The 18007-nt window shown below is 43.5% G+C and overlaps 1 protein-coding gene across 4 annotated transcripts in view; it reads right to left on the bottom strand.

The window, feature by feature from the left end:
* PSD3 (pleckstrin and Sec7 domain containing 3) overlaps positions 1-18007 on the bottom strand; it is a 619599-nt gene that overhangs the window by 358674 nt on the left and 242918 nt on the right. For all 4 annotated transcript variants that reach the window (XM_066234423.1, XM_066234424.1, XM_066234425.1 and 1 more), the window contains one exon: positions 6858-6966. In XM_066234423.1, coding sequence (XP_066090520.1) covers positions 6858-6966 — 109 coding nt within the window. The remainder of the gene's footprint in view (positions 1-6857; positions 6967-18007) is intronic.

The raw sequence follows: 18007 nt of genomic DNA, 5'->3' as shown, positions 1-18007 counted from the left end.
TCACCAGCTTGAGCGTGGAATCATAGACAAGACCCCATGATCGCTGGCTTGAACCCAAAGTCACTGGCTTGAGCAAGGGGTCACTTGCTCTGCTGGGGCCCCCTGCTACCCCAGTCAAGGCACACATGAGACAGCAATCAATAAACAAAGGTGCCACAATGCAGAATTGATGCTTCTCATCTCTCTCCCTTCCTATCTGTCCCTAACCATCCCTCTCTCTGTCTCTTTCTCTATGTCACACACACATACACAAAAATAAAATAAAATAAAAATAAAACAGGAGAGCGCCCATGTAGTGTAGTTGGACCCAAAGTGGAGTAGGGCTCTCCTTAATAAAAATTAAGATGTATAAGATGAATCCAATAGGAGAACCAATATCCATCTAGTAGGAATTTCAGAAGTAAAAATCGTAATAGTGTAGAGGGGAAATAATCAAAAAAATAATAGAACAAAAAAGTCTCCCAATGCCACGCCCCCTGACATGCTCAAGGGTGGGGTCACGAGCCCGGCAGAGAGGTGGCGAGCAGGAGCAGGTCAGGCACACAGAGCCAGCACCGTCGCGCCAGCCCAGTGGGGCCCGTGGAGAGCCACAATGTTTCTGAGGTCTGAAGGGCAATGAGCTGATAGTCTCCAACTCCGGGGAAACGAGTAACAAAGCATAAAAACAAAGCAGTCATCTGCAGACAGACGAAGCATTAAGAATGTTCCCCATCCCGGAACTTTTCCAAAAGTGTTACTAAAGGATATACTCTAGGAAAGAAAAATTAAAACAAAAGGTTCCAAGAATGTGGCGTGGAGTCCAAGATGCAGTATATCGAATCAAGAATGCAGTAAAGAATTTTGTCCAAGTCTAAGGAGAATAGCTGTGTAAAGGCCTAAAGAAACTTCTGGCATAATTTAGTACAAGTTGTCAGAAGGTTCTAATAAGTGTCTTCAAGATGAAAATTAACTGCCCGTTACAAATAATAGTTACTCCCAGCAATAAAGTGAAGACCTAACAATCGATCAGTAAACTGTACCAATCAGCGGCCCGCCTCCCCTGCCTCCCTCTTCTCTGCTCCAATTGGCTGTCCTGTCCCCTGAGCAGAAGAGGTCAGGGACACTAACAGGCCCTTCTCCACTTTGGGTCCAACTACACTACTTGGGCGCTGCAATCTGTAAATGCTGGTGCCTAGGTTTTAAATTTTTTGAGTCAGCCTGTAAAGAAAGCACGGAAGATTTTGTTACAGTTACAGAACAGAACGTGGACTCCACAAGCCTTGTAAACGTCAGGGTACACTGATGGGGTCTGGGCAGGGGGCGGGAGGCTGGAGTGGCAGCGCTGAGCGACTGCACTCCCCTCTCACAGGGGACGGTCAGGAGACGGCGCTCAGAACTGATGGCTTCCAAAACAGTTTCCAGTATCAATATTTAAAAATCATAAAGGTAACCAAGAAAAAAAAAAAACCCTCAACTTTTAGAATGAATGAGTAGAAAGACAATGTGAGCCAAATTCCTCATTTGTCATATTACAAAACAGATACTTTTAAAACATAGATAATAACTGCAGATGTAAGCATATATCTATGAGGCAACTACCAAAACCGCTTTAAAAACAAAATGAGCAGAAATAAAGAGTAGAAGAAAAAAAGCAATAAGCAAAGGTCACTGCCACTGGGAAGGCCCATGCGGCTGAGAGAGAGACCCCAGCGTGTGCCCAGAGAGAGCAAGGGACATGGTAAAGAAGGTGTCCCTTGCTTCGGGCACGTCCTCTTTAGTCATGCTGGTATTCCTCAGATTATACACAAGTATTATTTTAGGTAATATCAACTTCAAATTCGTATTTAAAATAAAAACTAAGGCCCTGGCTGGGTAGCTCAGTTGGTTGGAGCATCATACCAATACGCCAAGGTTGCAGGTTCGATCCCTGGTCAGGGCACATACAAGAATCAACCAGTGAATGCATAGATAAGTGGATAATGTTTCTCTCTCTCTCTCTCTCAAATCAATAAATAAAAATTTAAAATAAAAAGAAAAGCCTACATCTGGGAGACTACAGGCTAATCAGTCCATTTCCCCCATTGAGCTGCGTGGTGTTCTGTTTCAGTTACTAACTCCTTGGTGCTGAGGACTGTGGGAGGTGAGCCTGACGTGGCAGTCTTTCTGTGAAGCCATCAGTTAAACGGGAGTTTAGCTCCGTTCAATGCTCCATCCCCAAGACCCAGAACAATGTCTCCTGGGGTAACCCTTCAAATATTTACTGAATAATGAAGAAATGTCTGTGCAATTTTGGATGTGTATCAATCACATAGAAAAAAAATCAGAAGTAAATGTTACCAAAATTGAGAACATACTGCCTGGAATTATGGATGCTCTTTTTTCCCTTCTCACTTTCCTGCAGGTAACATTTGATAAACAGGGAAAGTAATAATAAAAGCAGGGATCAAAAAGAGTGTTTCAGTCCCTACCAAATGTAAACTCAAAAATGTGCACTTTAAATTTTACTATCTAGATTTTTCGTTTCCTCTAAGTTCTATTTGGTTCTTGTTCAAATAAGTATGCCTCTACCTCCTACTTTTCTATCACAATGGTTTCTTCTCCCTCATCATCTTTTAAACAAACCTATTTTACAGTTTCAGAACATTTTAGTACCTCTAGCTCTTTGGGTCTCAATTCCTCTATTTGTTGTGTGTGCTGACTTTCCTTGCCATGGAATTTCCTTCTTTTTATAGTTTATACCATTTTATTTGAGCTCTCTGATTTTAGGGATTGCTGATTTATTCATTAATACAGGAGTCTTCTGTGTCCTGAGCTGTGAAAGGGTCCCTTTCAGGGGGAAGTTTTGCATTGACTGTGGCAATAACTTGTGAGCATTTACCAGTCTAACACGCTTTCTCACTTTGTAGCTATCACATGAAGATAGACTTGGACCTCCACCCCACCTGTGCTGCAGGCTCGGGCTTCCGTTCTACAGGAGCAACTCTTCCTGCCCCCCACATGCCCTCGGAGCTCTGGCAAATCTGCACCAAGCCCCAGCCAACACTTCCTCCCCTGGCCTCCACCTGATTCTAAAGCATCTGAACTACGTGCCTTTGGACAAGTTCTTTAATGTCTCTGAAGTCCATCTCCTTTATCTTTCAAAAGTTAATAAGTCAATAGAGAGTCTAAGAGTAAGATTTTGTCAACTTCCAAGAGTTGCTGTACGAAGTCAGCTGATTCCTCTTAGCACTCCATAGCCTGTCACTCCCTCTCACACTTCCATAAGTCACCATTCTCCCAACAAGCTGACGAACAACTTATTCTTCTTCAAAGGTTCTCAAAAGCATTTCTTCCCTCTGGACTTCGACCAAAAGAGAGAGACCGACCTTGGCCATCTGATCCTGCCTTAGGAACAACACTTGAAAGAGCGCACCTTCCCACAATGAAGCCGCCCTCCTGTTTAAGTCAACTCCACCTGAGTGGTTTGGAAAAACCACGCTGGCCATCTAAGCGCAGCAATCCGGAGAGGACAGGTGTGGTGAGCGGGAAGCCCGGAAGGCACTATCCCCACCTGCCAATGAGTACAGGCCTATGGTTAGCCACCAGGGAGGTTCCCACGGTCCCTCTTTCCTCTTTGCAGTTCTGCCAATATTCTGACAGCTGACTGGAATGGAAGAGGTGAACCTACCTCTGGTGACTTGCCACCTCCTCATTAGGTCACAGCACACGTGAGGTCACACACAGCCCAGCACCTCTCAACAATGACCAAATACTGCGTGAACCCTTGAGAAGCTTCTGAAAGCTGCGACAGCTCCCAGGGAGCAGTGGGGGGCAGAGAAAACCAGGGAAGCCTGCTCCCCTCTTTCCCTATACTGATGAACAGATCCTGAGAATCCAGATTTTAATTCCCAGCCATTTAATTCCCAGTGGGATTCTTCCCACTATTCACCTGTTCTCCCACACTTTATCCAACACCCCAAACTTAGGTCACTGACTCAAGATCCCCACAATAAGCAAATAATCTTCACTTGATTTCTTTTCCCTAGACCCTCCCACCTGCAACCCATGTTAAGTCCCTGCACAGTGGCGAAGTCTAAGCCTCCCTTCCTACAACAGCAACACCTTCCTTGGGCCTAACTGGGGATCATGAGACAACTGACCTCACTGACCTCAGGTGATGCCACCTGAGTATTGCTGGAGATGCAGTCAAAAGTCACTGTCAGCACTTCCCTTTCTGCACCAGCTGTTTGTGGAGCACTAAGACTCTGTAAGTCACTTATTTAATAATTCACTTTGAAAAATCCTGTGTGGGAAGAGGTATGTCTATCAATCAAATGCAAACAGAAACACTATCCTACTCTCTCTACTACCTTCCCCTATGGCAGGGGTCCCCAAACTTTTTACACAGGGGGCCAGTTCACTGTCCCTCAGACCGTTGGAGGGCCGGACTATAAAAAAAAAACTATGAACAAATCCCTATGCACACTGCACATATCTTATTTTAAAGTAAAAAAACAAAACGGGAACAAATACAATATTTAAAATAAAGAACAAGTAAATTTAAATCAACCAACTGACCAGTATTTCAATGGGAACTATGCTCCTCTCACTGACCACCAATGAAAGAGGTGCCTCTTCTGGAAGTGCGGTGGGGGCCGGATAAATGGTCTCAGGGGGCCGCATGCGGCCCGCGGGCCATAGTTTGGGGACCTCTGCCCTATGGTCTTCTGAGTCTGGGCAGGGTTTTGATGACAGATGAATGCTCTGTATAAATAAGCTTTAGGAGTATTTTTGAAATGATAAAAATGTGCCATCATTTATTTCTTCATGAATATAGCAAAAGATGACTTGCCAAAAGTCAGTAAAAACTTGCATCTATGCAAGGTCCTATGGTAAGCAAGAGCGTGCTGCCCCATTCCAATTTCCTGATCAATCCGTCTTGACTTACCTGTCTACAGCAGCACTTGGCACTCACTTTCTGTAGACCTGAACAAACGCAAATCCTTTACCCCGCCTTAGAAGGTCCTACAAGATCCTTTCCTTTCTTCTTTTTTTGTTAATATTTTTTATTTATTGAGGAGAAAGAAAGCAAGAGAAACATCAATTTGTTGTTCCACTCATTCATGCATTCATTGGTTGACTCTTGCATGTGCCCTGACCAGAGTTCAAACCCACAACCTTGGCATAATAGGGCAACACTCTTAACCAACTGAGCTACCCGGCCAGGGCAGAATCTTCTCTTCTTAGTGGTTATCTTTCTAAATTTATCTCTCACTGATATGCTTTGCAAACAAACCAGGCTAGTCTCCTCCCTGTTCCTCAAACTAGTTACACTTTCTGCCACCACACCCTTGCTCATACCATGCCCTGTCCCAAAACTATATTAATTAGAATTCTAGAATTCAACTTCTCCATGACATCATCACCAGCACAGCTAAAAGTGGTCATTTCCTTCCTTCAGTCACTTACAGACACATCTCTTCCTGACCAAAGAATAAGCTACTAATGGGTAAGAACTCCATGTTCTTCTTTGCACCCTCACAATGCCCCGCACATAGTAAGTGCTCATTAAATATATTTGTTCAATACATGCATGTATACACCCACACATGCAGGATAACATCACACTAAACAAGTAACACCAACCATTTTTACCAAGACAAATAAGGAACAGAAGGTATAAAATGTCATTTGATTTGCCCCAGGGTCACAGAGAAGACTACTCAAAACCTAAAGTCTAACCAGGGAGTAAAAAAGAACCAAACTCACCCACCAATAAGTCAGAGAACTATGCAGACATTTGATTTACAGAGCAAAGTAAAAATCAGGTATTATCAAAGTCAAAAGAAGCTTACTTGGCATAAAATCACGATGTGGCATTCAAGGTTATGGCTATGCCAAGAGGAGCTTTAAACAGTTTGATGCAACTACTTCAGTATTCCCTGAGAAACAGAGAGTAGATGACCAAGTGTCCAAACCTAAAGCCCAGGACAGCTAGGCATTTATGCAGCACGATAAATAGCAAATCAGGACCTGTTACAAAAGCCGAAGGATTTTTTAAAAAGAACTGAGCTGTCTTAAATTTTATTAACAGTCCCCAACTATTAAAATATCTAATAAAATATTCATTATCAAGGCAAAGGAGTTATTAAATGGCTGCATATACATTGCATTCTTAACAAAACCAACTATTAGGGGCTCCACTATATAATCCCACCTAACATTCGTCAAAAATGTGTACTTATCTGACTTTTTCAGCTGAACAATAGCTATATTGGGTCAGGTTCCTTATCTACCCAAAACAGAAATCAGTCTCAGATAGTGAGGAAAGTAAGGTTTGTACTTCTAAATGTCAACTCCAAAGGTCAGGGACATGAAGTTGATGATAATAACATCAGCGAACACTTTTACAGCAGTTATTACGTGCAGAGTGTGGCTCTGAGATCCTTACACACCTCAATTGACTTAATCATCAAAGGAATTCCAAGACATGTCTCACTGTAATCTCATTCTCCAGGTAGAAAACTAAGCCACAAATTGACTCATAACTTGATCAAGGTCACACACCTCACAAGTTACAAGGCCAGATTTCAAATTCAGGCAGTCTAACTCCGGAGCCAGGCGCCCTTTTCTCGCTCCCAAGATGTGCTAAGAGTCCCTTTGCCACTTTTTCTCCCGCATTTCACCTGCACTGCTTGCCTTCCTGCTTCTGTGCAACACATTGGTTTTAATTATTCATCAAAATAATCTCCCTAAGATGCAGAATTCAGAAATGTAGGATGTGATTCTAGGTGATTTCGAGTAGGTTTCTGGTTTGAAGAATCCTCAGCTGTGAGCTCTGAAATGTCAGTAGTGCTTCACACCTGTGACTTGAAAGAGGAGGGCAGAGAAACACTTACTAGTATCTGGAGTTTTCTCTTCAGATTTGCCAAATAAAAATTCATATTTGGCCTTGGCAACACTCTGGGAATGTGCTGATGCATTGTTAACCCAAACAAATGTCTCTGCCTGCAAAATTAGAACAAAACAAAAGGCACAATTAAAAATACATCCTAGAGCAAACCAAGGAACAAAAAGTTGGTTAAGCAATTATGACGATAGAGTGTTATACAGCCATTAAAAATGAACCATGAAAACCACCCCTGGCAAAATCAGAATACAAAACGGTGAGTGCAAGAGTGCAATTATGTACAAAAAGATGAGCAGCTGAACGGGGACAAGGGACTAAAGAAATATGAAGAGTACGCTTCATTAGAAGGCAAGACTATGATAAACTTTTAGAAATTAGTTTTGCATTATGTTTTTGCAATTGGAAAACTGCCTTTTATTTTGAGAAGCATCATCTCCCAATGATTCCCACTACCCACAGCCCAGAGCAGGGACAGCTCTGCTATGTGCAGGATCTGCTAAAGTGTGCAAAAGAGTCTTTCCCCCAAAGAGGCCACATTGTTCTTCAATCAGAAATCCCATTCAGCCAAACAAGGCACAGAAGAGCCAGGCATCCCATGTATGCTAACTGTCCTAAATCTGAGCATCGGTCCCAATGCTCTCTGCAATTCTTAGAAGTCTCTTATTTGAAAGAAAAACTACAAAGGTGACCATGAAAGCGGTTCAATCACGATTCTGAATTCCCACAACTTTCTTCCTCATTGCTTTAAACAACTGACAAAAATCAGGAATGCCTCCCTTCTCCAGCCTCGGATTAATTTAAAATAAGTAATCAAGTAGACATTTCAAACACAACTAAGTGTGACCAAGTCTAACCAGGGAGTCATCATTCTGCTCTTTCCAGATCCAGACATTACCCACACTGGTTTCCACCCTCTAATTTAATGAGACATCTTTTCCACATCTGAACAGCAAATAACCATTCACTTTAGGAGCGAGGAATACGAAGAGTTTTATCAGCAACCAGGCAACTTCTTCAAAGAGGGAAAGTGTACGGCACCCATCGTTTCCTGTTGGAGCAGCAGGACTGACAGTTGCGAGAAGGCCTGTGACCGGGTTGTGATGAACTCCATCACCTCACGGCAGACGGGCTCAGTGGCCAGGCCTCTTTTCGTTCTTGTATACCGATATCAAAGAGCTAGCTTGTACAATTTAGAGATCAGCAGTTTCCTAAAAGAGCTCTACAGTCACTTCATTTTCATAATGTGTAAAATTTATCTTTCTCGAAAAGGTGCACACTCCCCTTGGAGTTACATGCTTGATAATCATAGGTCGTTAATTATCCTTTTCCCCAATAGAGAAGAAATATTAATTTTTATGTGTTTAGAGAGCTTCAGGCTAGTGAAAGAGGAGCTTGGTGCCCTAATTTAGGAAGGGTGGTTAGGGAAGGTTGTCTGAGGAGCCAATCACAGCAGAGTAGAGTTGGATGAGAGGCTGGGAAGGACGGAAACATCCATCTGTGCAGAGGGAGGGTCCTATGCAACGGCCATAGTGTACGGAAGGACGAGGCTACTCAGGTAACTGAGAAAAGGCCAACGTGGCCACAGAATAGGGGAAATGAGTAAGTTTAAAGACTGACCAGGAGCACAGCACAGCCAGATGTAACCCTGGACAGGAGGCAGGGACCAAACACGCAAGGGGCACAGGTCAAGGAAAGGCGTAATGTGAAGACCCAAAGGGTTTTAAACTTATAGCAGTTCCTTAACATTTTTAAAAAGTTATTCACACTTGTAAAAGATTACATGGTTGCTATCAGGAAAAAGGCCTGGCGTGAATCAGGAGGAAGTGGAAACCCTAGTGCGGCGTCCAAATGAGAGAATATGGAAGCTTAGAGTAGGGTAACTAACGACCACTGAGCTAAAAGGACATGAATTTTGAAATATATTTTGTAGGAAGGATCTATATTCATTTTTGAAGGTAGATTTAAGGAAGGAGGGAAAAGGAAAAATCGAGGATATTTATAACAAATAATATAATATTTACTAACCACTCACTTCCAGCCAGGCACTGTTCTAATGAGACACATGGGACCTCTCATCTGATGCCCAGAATAATCCTCTAAGGTGGGCACTACTGCCATCCCAGCTGCACAGGTGGAGCAAGGGCTAAATGACTTATCCAAGGTTAGCTAGGCAGTACACTGCATCCCAGAGTCATGCCTTGAATCCAGAGCCATGAGCCGGAGAATGACGCCCAGGAATCTGGCCTGAACAAGTGAGTGCACGGAGAGATGGGGAGACGAGGGAAGGAACATTATTAACAGCATAAATCTGGACTTCTAGGTGATCTAGCTCAAAGAACTTTTCGGAAGATAATTTTCTGATGTACAGTCTCAACCTAAAAGCTTGAGAACTGTTCTCTAAGAAAAAGTTTCTCATCAGCATACATTCTTAACCTCAGTTCCATGGGGCTCTGTCAACAGAACTCTGGAATTCTGAAGTAAGATGGGGAAAATATCCATCTTCACTTTCACTTACTTTAAGCTGAAGCTTAGCATTTTATTTCAAATACATATAAAGTATGCAACAAACCACAGTATTATCATGAGTAACTCTAATATTGACACCAACTGAAACCATAACCATTTTCACATCACATAACAGATACTGCAGGTATTTTGAACTATCATTCATACTCACCCATATTTTGAAATGATAGTAGTTACTAGATCTACCAGTAAATATTATTATGAATAAAGAAATATAATATATTACTACATCACAAATTTGAAAATATTTTAGTAGCCAATATAATTGCTTTCTGCTACAGCTCCACATACACTACTGTATGCACTTAAAAAGCATTTTTCTGGGCCCTGGCCGGTTGGCTCAGTGGTAGAGCGTCAACCTGGCGTGCAGAAGTCCCAGGTTCGATTCCCAGCCAGGGCACACAGGAGAAGCGCCCATCTGCTTCTCCACCCCTCCCCTTCTCCTTCCTCTCTGTCTCTCTCTTCCCCTCCCGCAGCGAGGCTCCATTGGAGCAAAGATGGCCTGGGCGCTGGGGATGGCTCCTTGGCCTCTGCACCAGGCGCTAGAGTGGCTTTAGTTGCGGCAGAGCGACGCCCCGGAGAGGCAGAGCGTCGCCCCCTGGTGGGCATGCTGGGTGGATCCCGGTCGGGCACATGCAGGAGTCTGTCTGTCTCTCCCCGTTTCTAGCTTCGGAAAAATACAAAAAAATATATAAATAAAAATTAAAAATTAAAAAAAAACAAAAAACATTTTTCTGGTCCTGGCCGGTTGGCTCAGTGATAGAGCATTGGTCCAGTGTGTGCATGTCCCAGGTTTGATTCCTGGTCAGAGCACACAAGAGAAGCACCCATTTGCTTCTCCAACACTCCTCCCTCTCGCTTCTCTCTGTGTCTCTTCTCCTTCCCGCCTGCAGCCATGGCTCAATTGGAGTGAGTTGGCCCCAGGCACTGAGGATGGCTCCATGGCCCCTGCCTCAGGCACTAAAAAATGGCTCCAGTTGCAACAGAGCAATGGCCAAAAATGGGCAGAGCATCGCCACCTAGTGGGCTTGCCGGGTGCATCTGGGACAGGGCACATGCAGGAGTCTGTCTCTGCCTCCCTGCCTTTTACTAAACTAAAAAAATTTTAAAAACATTCTTCTGAGAAGAGATCTAGAGCTTTACCAGGCTGTCAAAAGGGCCCTGGCACAAAAGTAGATTCAGAGAACCTATTCAAGAGCACCAGATCTCAAACTGTAGGTCGTGACCCCATTAGTGCAGTGGTTCTCAAACTTTTTGAAGTCAGGGCACATTTAAAATCCTACAAATAATTGCAGGCACACTATATACAAATTTCTGAGAAATATGTTATAATAATTAAGTCAAGTATTAAAGAAAAAGAAATAAAGTCCCAGCATGCTTTTATGGTAATTAAACAAAATAAATACAAAATTAAATTTATTCTGACATTAAAAAACATTTTTATGTTACATTTTTTGAGTAATGCTTTTCAGAATTCATAAAAAAGAGGTTAAAATAAAAAAAAATGACAAAAATGTTATCTTTATATATATATAGATACATTCTTAGTAAGATTTGGTAAATTTGGCAGGTCCCAGTGCGAATGTGTTAAGTTTTTTCATTCTTTTTTTTTGTATTTTTCTGAAGTGAGAAGTGGGAGGAGGGGAGGAAGACAAACAGAATCCCGCATGCACCTGACCTGTATCCACCCAGCATGCCCACCAGGGGGTGATGCTTGGCCCATCTGGGGCATTGCTCCACTGCAATAGGAGCCCTTCTACTGCCTGAGGCAGAGGCCATGGAGCCATCCTCAGCACCTGGGCCAACCTTGCTCCAATGGAGCCTTGGCTATGGGAGGGGAAAAGAAAGATAGAAAGGAGAGGGGGAAGGGTGGAGAAGCAGATGAGCACTTCTCCTGTGTGCCCTGACTGGGAATTGAACCCGGAACTTCCACATGCCAGGCCAACGCTCTACTGCTAATCCAACCAGCCAGGGCTTCATTCTTGTGTTTATGAGAAACATGAGCCTGATGTGTCCTAGCGATTTCTTCAATGTTTGGGCATATATTTGAAAGGCAAACTCTCATTTCTTCATCAATACATTAAAGAATTTCTCTCTTTTTACTATTAATTGTGTTGACGGTAGAAAATCCTAATTCACATAAATAGAATGTTTAAAATTGTAGTAAAATATTCAAAGCTTTTTTAGACATTGCCACATATTCTTCTTTTATAGAAATCCAAAAGGCTTCAAGAGACAATTCCTTATGTTTGATCATCAATCCATGATCAGTGGATATAGCTGCCAGTTCTTCTTCTGTTAATGTTAAACCAAAATCACTTGAAGCTTCCATGAATGGGTTTCTAATCCAAACGTATTGTTCAGTGTTAAGTAATGGAAAATGCTATAAATTAAATTCTGCCCATCAGCCTTCAAGTCCTATTTTATTTACACTTAACTTTTGCTCACTTCCAGAATCAGATTTTCTTTTTTTTTTAATTTTTTTTTATTTATTCATTTTTAAAGAGGAGAGAGAGAGGGAGAGAGAGTGACAGAGAGGGAGAAAGAGAGGGAGAGAGAGGAGAGACAGAGAGAGAGAAGGGAGAGGAGCTGGAAGCATCAACTCCCATATGTGCCTTGACCAGGCAAGCCCAGGGTCTCGAACCGGTGACCTCAGTGTTGCAGGTCGACACTTTATCCACTGTGCCACCCACTGGTCAGGCCCAGAATCAGATTTTCAATATCACGCTTCTTTTTGAGCAATCTATCCATTTTATTTGGGTGTATTTATCTAAAAAAATGATGTGTTAATAATAAATATAATAATGATATGTTAACAAAAAGAGCAGTACTTCCATAATGAAATGGTATAATAGAGTAATTATATATTTTTCTATATCTGGACACATGCCACAAACCAGTGCAGTAATTCTAGGTCCCGAGTGGGAACAGAGCAGAATTAAGAAAATATGCGGAATTAAGAAAATACGAGGTCAGGAGGGCCCTGTAATTGCTGCTGGCAAGAACAAAGCACACCCAAAAACCGCATCTTGCTTTGTTTATAGGGCAAAGTGAGGCCATTAGCAAATCAATGGTCTCTGATCACGTTTTCAAGGCAACCCAAGAATTTTACCAAGTGCAGAAAACCCCCACCATACATATCATCTTAACTTTACACCAAACAAAGGATAGAAGAAACTTGCCTCCAGTCTTTCTGGGGAACATGGAGGGTAGTGTAATCCAGCACCACAGCTTAACAGCCTTTTGCAACCTAATCAGGCAAGTGAGGTGGGAGGTTGGGCAGACTGTCAGTTTACAGCCAATTCCCCACACCTCTGTCCCCCAAAAATCTAAACTCCAAAAACCCAACAGGCACATATTTCTCTGGAATACCATAGGGTGCACCTGGAAATCTTCTAGGGCACACACTTTGAGAACCACTGTATTAGTGGATCGTGTAATCAGTTGTGTAGGTCATGGCCAGATTTTTACATAAATAAGTTTATACACACACACATATAGTTAACAGAATAAAACTGAAATGACCAAAAAAGAGAGTACATAGTAAGATAAGCATTGTTTTATAAAACTGCTAAGTGTGTGTGTGTGTGTGTGTGTGTGTGTGTGTGTGTGTGTGTGTGTGTTGTACTGGGTCATGATATAAAACGTATTTCTCCTCATGAGTCATGATCAAAGCTGCTGGAAACATTGCTCTAGAGCGGTTCTCAAAGTTTAGCACAAATGAACATCAGCTATAGGGATTGTTAAAACACATGCTGGGGGGCTGGCCCAGAGTTTCTGAATCAGTGGGTATGGGCCATCTGGCCTGAGAATTTTTATCTTCTAGCAATTCTGCAGGTGAGGCTGATGCTGCTGGTCCAGAGACCACATTTTGGAAACCGCTGCTCTGGATCAACATTTTCCGTGATATGAATCACCTGGGAATCTTGTTAAAATACAGACTGAGCGGGTCTGGGTGAGGCCAGGGACTCTGCATTCCTAAAAAGATCCCGGGTGGAGCTATCGCTGGTTCAGAACACACTTGTGCTGAGGCTTGAAAGGGAAGCAGTGTCCAAAGCAGAGGCAGACTCTCAGACAAGAGAAACTTTCTAAAGGGATGCTCTAACCAGAAGTAAAATACTTCAGTGGGCTCCACTCTAGTAAGGATTGTGTACCGTGACAATTGTGGGAAACCCTAATTTTGAGTCAGGCCCAATTAAAGCATGCACATTCCCCCAACTTCCTAGTGCAAGAAAATTCATTCTGCTCAAACTGGTTCTTCTTAAAGCTAAGAGCCCACTGGTGGATCCCCTCCCCATGCCCAGGGATATAAATCTTCGCCCGGCTCTATGATTTTGGCAGGTCTTCAAAAAATCATATTTGAAACAATCAGTTTGATAGAGGACTCTTACTGTATTACTAACTGAATGAAATATATTCTTTGGTTTTATCACAGTCATTCTAGAAACATAAATGACATTAATAAATACAGGAAATGAAGTAACATCGGTGAATAGACTAACAAAGGGTTCGGATTTAAATCCCAGCTGGGACGTGCACTCCATCACATACTAACGTTTACTCTTTGGACTTCAGCTTCCCAACTGATAAAGAGTGCTACTCAACTTCATCTCTAAGGTCCCTTCCAGTTCGGAAGCACACAGATTCTTCACACGTCTGAACCACCTTCACTGATACTCCATTATAGAGGAATAATGCAAATCTTTTCCATGTGCTAAAATTACAATGACATGATGACCAAAGACATGCCTGTACCTAAAGGCACAAGTTGACCATTAAGTGGGCTGGACAAATAAAACCTCACGCTTACATTTTACACGGCTTTTCAAACATACAAAGAATTTCACTTGCATTATCCAACTCGCAACATGTTACTGACTATAATCACCAATTTTATTTATTTATTTTTTTTTTTTTTTTCCATTTTTCTGAAGCTGGAAACAGGGAGAGACAGTCAGACAGACTCCCGCATGCACCCGACCGGGATCCACCCGGCACGCCCACCAGGGGCGACGCTCTGCCCACCAGGGGGCGATGCTCTGCCCATCCTGGGCGTCGCCATGTTGCGACCAGAGCCACTCTAGCGCCTGGGGCAGAGGCCACAGAGCCATCCCCAGCGCCCGGGCCATCTCTGCTCCAATGGAGCCTTGGCTGCGGGAGGGGACGAGAGAGACAGAGAGGAAAGCGCGGTGGAGGGGTGGAGAAGCAAATGGGCGCTTCTCCTGTGTGCCCTGGCCGGGAATCGAACCCAGGTCCTCCGCACGCTAGGCCGACGCTCTACCGCTGAGCCAACCGGCCAGGGCAATCACCAATTTTAGATGCAAGAGAAGCACTATTGATGTAAAGTAATTCTTTTAATTGCCTACCTACAACAAAGTCTAGAGAAAGCAGAGCGCTGTAAGCACACAGAAGTGATGGAGTTGATGTGAGAGGGAAGAACGGGGTCCGAGGAGGGTGTGGTAGGACAGAGGCTGAGAGTGGAGTTCGAGGCGGATAGCATGCTCCTTCATTTCCTTATCCTTTCCCTTTCAGCATGATGTTCAGAGGATATGAGAGCGCCCTTGCCAGTCAGAGTTGAGTTTGATAAGGTGCTTTAGGCCAGAGAAGATTAAAAGCTAAGTGAAAGACTATAAAAATAATATTTCACAACTCACTCAAAACCCACACTCAATTCCAACATTCACAGTCCGCATCCTGTTCAACCCCACCTGCTCCTATTCCCCAGCAGAAGTCGGGCCATGGCAACAGGGTACCGCACATGCCACTGAAGTACAGGCAGGGGCTAGCGGCTTAGTGCCAATGCTACAAAAGACAATGGGTAGGTGTTATAGGCTGATATGTGTCCCCGAAAACTTATATGTATATAATAAAGTCCCAGTTCCCAGTGCCTTCGATGTGCTCTATCTGGAGATAGAGCTTACAAGGTCATTAGGATGGGCCCTAATCCAATATACTGGTGTCCTTGTAAGAAGAAGAGATTAGGATACAGACACACAAAAGGAAGGCCATGTAAATAGAACAGGCAGAAGGCTCAAACCCTGCTGACACCTTGATTTTGGACTTCTAACCTCCAGCTCTGTAAAGTTGCTTTTGCTGTAGCTTTCAAAGCTCCTCAGTCTGTGGTACTTAATTATGACATCTAGAAAATACATTAGGAAAGGCTAAAAGAGTTAGGAACAAATAGGAACTTGTTTAAGATGACAGACAATTTAAGTCTTGTTAAAAGGGAACAGAACCGGCCCTGGCCGATAGGCTCAATGGTAGAGCGTCGGCCTGGCGTGCAGAAGTCCCAGGTTCGATTCCCAGCCAGGGCACACAGGAGAAGCACCCATCTGCTTCTCCACCCCTCCCCCTCTCCTTCCTCTCTGTCTCTCTCTTCCCCTCCCGCAGCAGAGGCTCCATTGGAGGAAAGATGGCCCGGGTGCTGGGGATGGCTCCTTGGCCTCTGCCCCAGGCGCTAGAGTGGCTCTGGTCGCAACAGAGCGACGCCCCGGAGGGGCAGAGCATCGCCCCTTGGTTGGCAGAGCGTCACCCCCTGGTGGATCCTGGTCGGGCGCATGCGGGAGTCTGTCTGACTGTCTCTCCCCGTTTCTAGCTTCAGAAAAAATACAAAAAAAAAAAAAAGGGAACAGAACCAATCCAAGTCACACCACAGATTACTCAAAGGCGAAGAAAGGGGGAAGATGGGAAAAGGAGTGGCTAAAACAAGCAGGGATGATGAAAAGGAATGGTTATCAAGAAGTTAGACTCCTACTACACCTGACCAGGTGGTGGTGCAGTGGATAAAGTGTCGGACTGGGACACGGAGGACCCAGGTTCAAAACCCCAAGGTTGCTAGCTTGAGCATGGGCTCATCTGGTTGAGGACAGCTCACCAGCTTGGACCCAAGGTCGCTGGCTTGAGCAAGGGGTCACTCTCTCTGCTTTAGCCCCATGGTCAAGGCACATATGAGAAAGCAATCAATGAACTAAGGTGCCGCAACAAAGAATTGATGCTTCTCATCTCTCTCCCTTCCTGTCTGTCCCTATCTGTCCCCCTCTCTCTCTGTCACACACACGCACAAAAAGAAGTTAGACTGCTAGACCCCACCTCCTCTTCATTAGACAACTGTACCACCCCCCACTCAGGCACAAAACTAAAGCTTTCTTCACTGGAAAGATGTTCCAAAGAACACCTCTGGCCTGAGGACACTAGGTACAATTGACACAAGGAAGCCATAGCAGACACAAGGAAGCCATAGCAGGCACCAGACAGAGATGTCAGACTTCTCTCACCCAGCTGCAGAATGCACCCTAGACTTTCCCTGCAGGCAGGATATCCAAAGAGCTTTCTCTGCCGAATGCAACCAGCCCAGGAAGACCCAATGAAATGGGGGGCCACTAATAAGTGAAGCTTAGAACTTCCAACTGGCCATTTAGACCCCACTATTATATTACATTCCTTAACTTTCATGAGTATGATGTGTTTTGAAAATTACAGGCCAGTTATTTAGTAGAATGTTCTTTAACTTGGGTTTGTCTTGACATTTTCTCACGACTAAATTCGGATTAGGAATCTCTGACAGGAATATCGGAGAAGTGATGGAATTCTCTTTGCGTCCTATTTAGAGGCAGAGGATTTCCATTGGCCCCATGACTGACCGTAGTCACTTAGATGGGCCAGGCTTCTCCACTGTCAAACCTTTTCTCTTTTTCATTGATTTGTAGAAACTGTATATATCCTGTTCTGTATCCATATTTTTCGCTCCATAAGACACACTTTTCCACCTTAAAAGTGGAGGGGAAAATGCCTGTGCGTCTTATGGAATGAAAAATCCAGTATTTTATAAATATTTTAACACACCATTTGGTTTATTTTTTTTTCTCATTTTCCTCCTTAAAACCCTAGGTATGTCTTATGGTCAAGTGCATCTTATGAAGCAAAAAATACGGTATATGTTTATTTTATTAATATGGACTGAGTTTACTATTTAATCGAATGAGTTGTAATCCACTCTTTTTATTATTTATTTCAATGTCTAAAATGCCCATCTTGGGGCAGTGGAAGGTCTCTCTAGCTCAGGGGTCCCCAAACTTTTTACACAGGGGGCCAGTTCACTGTCCCTCAGACCATTGGAGGGCCAGACTATAAAAAAAACTATGAACAAATCCCTATGCACACTGCACAGATCTTATTTTAAAGTAAAAAAACAAATCGGGAACAAATATAACATTTAAAATAAAGAACAAGTCAATTTAAATCAACCAACTGACCAGTATTTCAATGGGAACTATGCTCCTCTCACTGACCACCAATGAAAGAGGTGCCCTTTCCCGAAGTGCGGCGGGGCCGGATAGATGGCCTCAGGGGCCGCAGTTTGGGGACCCCTGCTCTAGCTGGCTCTGTGTCTTTGTGATCCATCCCCGTGACTCCCTGAGCGCTCCTTTCCTTTCTGGTACAGAAGTTTCCAGGCTTCTTCTTCTGGACTCAGCCACCTCTTAGAAATAAAATAAAATGAAATCTTGGCCCATTTTAGTGAGGAATATTATTTAGAATTTAGATTAAAAAAAACCACTAGACATTGGGTGGTTGGGTGTACTCACTGCTATCTGTTGGGGACGGGGAGGGTACCTG

The sequence above is a fragment of the Saccopteryx bilineata genome, chromosome 6 (genome assembly GCF_036850765.1).
Source record: "Saccopteryx bilineata isolate mSacBil1 chromosome 6, mSacBil1_pri_phased_curated, whole genome shotgun sequence".
NCBI lineage: Eukaryota > Metazoa > Chordata > Mammalia > Chiroptera > Emballonuridae > Saccopteryx > Saccopteryx bilineata.
Note: the sequence above shows the minus strand (reverse complement) of the source record. Positions and strands in the feature narration are given on the sequence as shown.